General features: G+C 36.4%; 1 protein-coding gene across 1 annotated transcript in view; it reads right to left on the bottom strand.

The window, feature by feature from the left end:
• Nucleotides 1-2936: 2936 nt before the first annotated feature.
• The window catches only part of TRANK1 (tetratricopeptide repeat and ankyrin repeat containing 1), a 50309-nt gene continuing 47245 nt past the window's right edge, over nucleotides 2937-6000 (bottom strand). Inside the window, exons 23-24 of the mRNA XM_083857024.1 lie at nucleotides 4786-4887; nucleotides 2937-3830 (exon numbers count right to left, since the gene is read on the bottom strand). Coding sequence (XP_083713150.1) covers nucleotides 3718-3830; nucleotides 4786-4887 — 215 coding nt within the window. The 3' untranslated portion in view covers nucleotides 2937-3717. The remainder of the gene's footprint in view (nucleotides 3831-4785; nucleotides 4888-6000) is intronic.

Here is a 6000-nt window from a genome sequence, read left to right as displayed (position 1 = left end):
ACATGTCATTGTAAAAAAGTCCCTCTCCAGCTCTCTTGCAAGACAACTATTTAGGTAGTAGAAGATATTCTAAGGTGTCCCCAGAGCCTTCTTTACTCCATGCTGAACAACTTCAACTCTCATACTTGTTTTCACATGGGAGATGCTCCAGCCCTCCCATCCTCTTCATGTCACTCCTCTGGACTCATTCTAGCAGATCTACACCTTTCCTGTGTTGATCAACAATAACCATTTCAGTGAATACAAATACAGTAGAGTGTCCCTGTCTATCATTATTTTAGTTGCCACTTTGTTATTGTTGGTTGTATTTTTTTTTTTAGCTCTTTTCTGTATTTAACTTTCTAAATACTCCAACAAAAAAGGCTGAAGCTCAGTAGCAACAACTGTGGTCCCTTTCATGTAAGGAAGGGTGCTTCCTAATTGTGTTTTTTGCAAATTCTGTCACAGGGGTTTCTGGCAGGAAAACCTTTAATTTAGAGAGATAACACAATTTCTTTCCTCCTATGTTTTCAGTAAGTACAGAGGTAAAAGGCTTCCCTTTAGGAATGACAGCAAATGCTTAAAACTGGCAAGTGTTTAAATGATTTGCTGAGTCAGAGGTTGTAACAGCTGACTGTTAGGGAAGTGTTTTGGAATAAAACTGTAGGCAGTATAATGAAAAAATGCTTTTAAGAGAAATAAAGGGAAAAGGTGAAAAATATGTATCATTTCCCACATAGTCTTTCGTATTAATGTGAGGTTCAAGCAAGCAAGAGATTTCTTTTCTTCACCTTTAGGACCACCTTCCAACCGCAGCAGATTGTTCTTCTTTTTCATTTAGGTGTCATTTCTGTATCACCAGGGAAAGACATTTTAAGTCACCAGTTTCTGAGCTTTTGAAACCTTTTCAAAATTCTTTTCAACATAGCTTAGACAGGCAGAAGTGGGTGGATTAGCTTGACAGCCTGCATCCACTGCTTAGTTCCAAGGTTTCAGTGCAAAATGCATCTCACACATATCAAGGCACCTGTCGTGGGTCTTAAGCCCTTTGAGTCATAGGTGTTAGCTGGTGACAGAACACTGGGACTTCCACCAGAGGTGAGAAAGATTTTTTAAAAAATAAGGAAAAAAAAAAAAAAAACCAAAAAAAACCAAAAAAACACCAAAAAAACAAACCACCACAACCCAAGGGTGTATCTGGACAAACTCATTTTGCTGATGTAATATGTAAATAGAATTAATGCACTGAGAGCACTATTATCTGAAGAGACTTCCATGGAAAAGGAAGATTCATGTTTATTTATGCAGACCAGCATAGGGGAAAAAAACCTTAAAGCAGTGACATTTGTCTGGAGATCCAACTGGATTTCCCATCTCTGAACATCACTGCAATCTTGACCTAATACATGTCTGAAACTGTAAGCTCTGAAATTTGAATTGCCATTATTTTTGTCTAGCAGTCAGTATTTCATATGTTATTGAGATAAGTTCCATCTGGGAGTGCTGATTCAAAGTCAGAGAAAAACCAGTGGGCTGCATGGAAACCACATCAGGAATCACAGATCTCTGCTGCAAGGAAAGGTACCTGTGATTAAGTTCTTGGTAACTTCTGTTGTTATTTCCTTCTCTTTGTTTCCCCTTTGCTTGGTTTTTGCAATAATGTTTATGGAAATTTTTTTCCATAAAGAGTAAGAAAAAGTATAGTAATTAAATCTTTAAAATGTGGCCAGCAAGGATTTTGAAATTGTAATTGTCCTTAAAAAAATTGAGGTAATGTTTACTGCCACAAATGTAAATAGTAAAGCTGGGAAACTAATCAGGAAAGTTGCTGCAAAATACCCATCATTACAGAAAACAAAGCCAAATAATTTACATTAATGATCCAGGTTCCTTAATTCTTGAGTTCTATACAGTGCAAGCAACTTGCATTACATGTCATCTATGTATGTTTCTAAACTATCTTCCATATGCTTGCTTACAGAATAAGGCTTCTTTTAGAAGAAACACCTGGAAAGAGACTTTCACAATTCAATAAAAAATTACTGCTACCCACATAGCTCCATTCTACAGCAGCATTTCATTTTTAACCATGTAAAATGTCCCATTTCCACAACACAGAGCATAATAATACGTGATTAGGTATTTGACAAAAGATAATTATTGAAGCAATTTTTAATGTATACAAAGAGGAACCCTTTTAAAGGCAAAATATTTAAACAACTGAATAATACTCTAATTATGTTTAACACACAAATGTTTTAATTAAAAAGGTTACTAAAGGAGAATACATGTTGTGGTTTAACCCCAACCAGCAACTAATTACCACACAGCTGCTCACTCACCCTCCAACCTTCCCTGTGGGATGGGGAGGAGAATCAGAATCAACCCCTGTGGGTTGAGATAAGAACAGTTTAATAACTGAAATTAAGACAAATACAGTAATAATTACAATACTAATAATAAAAATTTTAATTAAAAAGGAGATTAAAAAAGAGAGGGTGGAATAAAACCCAAGAAAAACAGTGATGCACAACACAACTGCTCATTCCTGACTGATGCTCAGCCCCTTCCCAGCAGTGATCGGCCCCTCCTGTCCACCTCCTCCCTGTTTATGTGCTGAGAAGATGTTTTATGCTATGGAATGTCCCTTTGGCCAGCTGGGGTCAGCTCTCCTGGCCATGCTCCCTCGCAGATTCTTGTGCACCTGCTCTCTAGCAGAGCATGGGAAACAGAAAAGTCCTTGACCTACAATAAGCACTGCTCAGCAACAACCAAAACACCAGAGTCCACATTATTCCCATCCTGAATTCAAATACACAGCACTATACCACCTACTAAGAAGAAAATTAACTCTATCCCAACCAAAACCAGGACACTTAAGTATGCTGGACACACTGAGATCCCATCAGAACAAGCTGATACTCTGGACCCAATTTACAAATCTCACTCATGAAGTCACATATGGCTTTCAGAAAGCATTCAAAAAATAAGACAAGACCAAGTGATTTTAAAAATTTTTACATGTTTTATAAAAACATTATACATTACAAAAATGTATTAATTAAACCTTACAGAGGACTTAAAATGTGTAACATTCTTTAAAATTAAGATTATCCATTTTTTCAATAGGTAAAGGTAGACGTTTATATCAAAACTTTATCAAATAAAATACAATCCCTAACTTTCATACCCATTTAATCAGAAGAATGTACACTGTCAGAAATATGAATGTGCTTAGAGATTTCTTGCCTATAAAAATAGAAGAGGGATACTGTAAATATCTCACCTGAAGACTCAAAAAGTTCTAAACACACCAAGACTCTTAAAATCAGAGAATTATCAATCAATTTTTCTGAGGATTCCAGCTCAGAAGAATAATGATGCAAGTTTAAAAGGAAGAAAAAAAAAAAGACTGAGTGGAAAAACACCCCTGAGATAAGTCCGAACATTATTTTTTTTTTTCTACTTGCTTGGTTCTTTGGCTTTTGTTACTTTTAAGCTATATAGATTTGAAAGGAAATTGGTCCAGTCACAGGTTTAAACAATTACATTATCATAACATAGGTAAATATTCTGATGCAATATAAGCAATTAAAAAAAAATAAAACACAGCATAAGTTGCTCTTTTTCTTCAGACTCTTCTGATTTCTGACCCCATTCCTCTATTAAAAAAAAAAATTCCTTCTAAACTTAAGATTGTTAAGAGGATAAAATAGCCATCTGGAATAATTTTTCAAATTATAGTTTCCCATGTCTTCCTTTTTTCCTTGAGAGTTTTTTATGGACAAGTTCTTCAAAAGCCATAATTTCATCTTCTACTTCATTTTCCAAGTCTTTATCGTGCACCAAGCCTATATTAAAAACAATAAATTAATGCAGAATGGAAAACCCCAACACCTTTTTCTCTTAACAGCATGACAAGCTATGTCATTGCTACTTTATATGTCAGCAATGTGCCTTCATATGTGCATAATCATTTTGAAGAAGTATTTAGCTTAATATGACAATGTGCTTAAGAGCTCTGCAACCAAGGAGCAACTGCTAAGCCATTTGCTGCACTAGTAATTAATTTTCATACTGAAAATCTGTTTCTATTGTTCTTTCCTTTGACTTTTCTAAGAAGCCTGTGTCATCTCTCTCTCAAGATTCATTTTCAGCAGACACTACATTTCCTTGCTGGCTTCCAAGATAGACTATAAGGTTGCTTTTGAGACTACAAGAGCACCCCCAATGCTATTAGCTGTATCTGCTGGAGTAGGAAGAGGCAACACAAGGCTTTATCACAACCCATTTTTCTAAAATGGAACTACTTTAATGTTTTACATATAGTCCATTTTGTAAGTCTAATCACTTCACTGCTGCCTATTTCTGCAACTGTTGCACTCCCACCACCTAAATATGTTTAAACATGAACATTCAGGGAGGCACAATGAAGTCTTAAACTTGCCCTCAGAGATCTCTGATGCAATAGACTGCATACAGTGCATGCTGCTTTTTGTATGAAACCAAGGGAAATGGAAGTGAAAATAAAAGAAACAAACACAAGTATCCTTTATCAGACTGGGATCCACAGGAGGCCAGGGAGAAGGCTTACTCCACTCTGGCCACCCTGCAACCAGCTGCTCTGTTTTGAAGAGTCACTGGGGAAAGCCTTGTGATCTCATGTTTTCCAGAGTGCCCCTGTGGGAGTGCTTCTCAAAGGTCACTGAATATCCACAATGCTGCTGAGTGGGAGACTGAAATGATGCTTAGAGACCTCTGCTGAACAGCAGTGGGCACAGAAAGCTGTGCAATTTTAAAACATACCTTCTTCTGTTTTCCTGTGAGAGTCCATTTGCTTCAGCCACTTATGAGCATCATCAATGGTGTCAACCAATTTGTTGGCATGTGTGATTATTACTTCTTCAGCTGAAATGGAGCACAGTTAACATTCTGTGAGAACACTTAGCTGAGAAATGGACAGCAGCTCAAAGTCAAGCACAAAATGAAGTTACACAGAGCCATGTGGTATGATGATGCTGCAAACCCACAAGTCGTGGTCACCAGTGATCTCATGTGGGGGATAATTCACTGATGTGGATGAAGATAATGTATGTATTACTCCCCATTCTAATCAACATTACTAGCACTATCGGAGCAGAAGTTCTACATCCTTGAGTTACATCTGAATCCTGAAAACATTCTGCTTTATTTTTGGGTATAAAGTTCCGGACTTTCATTGTTTCTCTGAAATTATACAAATCAAAGTAAAACATGGACCTAAAATGATGCAGCCTTTGCTGAACTGCACCATTAAGAATGTGAAAAATGCCTGTTATAATCCCAGAGACAAAGAATTTCTGTATATATATTTTCACAGAGTAGAAGAACAAGGTAAGATTCATCAAGCAATTGTCATAACGAAATCCACTATTACCTAATTAAACCTATTATATCCATCTAATTCATCACTATTGTAGTTCACTGAGCAGGAAGCCAAGTAAACAATAAGCTAAACTTCATGGACCTCATCCATATGTAAAACTTTCTACAAACAGTAAAGATAACGCTCACACGTGAAGAGCACAACCTAGCATTTAGTTACAAATTTAACATATTTCACTGATCAGAGCTGATGAACATATCAAATACTACAGTTTTTCACTACTGTCAGACATCAAAGACAAAATGACAACTTGACAGGATTTGTGGATTTCTACGACTGAAGCCAATAACAATGTTAAGATTTAAGTTGTCACTTTCCCAAAGCAAGTATACTAAACAATTTTACCTCTAGGCCACTCATTCACTAATTCAATTTTGCTTGCAAAAATCAGCATAGAATAATACTAGAAGCATATAAGGGGGGAAAAAAATCTAATTTAAAATATGCATCTCAAGCACCGTAATTTACTAAGCTTTTTAATACCAGTGCTGCCTTTCAGTACCTGACACACCACAGATTTGTGGTTAAGTATCCACTTTTGTTCAGCCCTAGCAGAATTACAAGTTCAAGGGCAGAATAATCAGAGATATCCTTAG

Source organism: Zosterops lateralis (assembly GCF_965231275.1).
Source record: "Zosterops lateralis genome assembly, chromosome: 1".
NCBI classification, from domain to species: Eukaryota; Metazoa; Chordata; class Aves; order Passeriformes; family Zosteropidae; genus Zosterops; species Zosterops lateralis.
The sequence above is the reverse complement of the archived record's forward strand: the minus strand, read 5'-3'. Positions and strand labels throughout refer to the sequence as shown.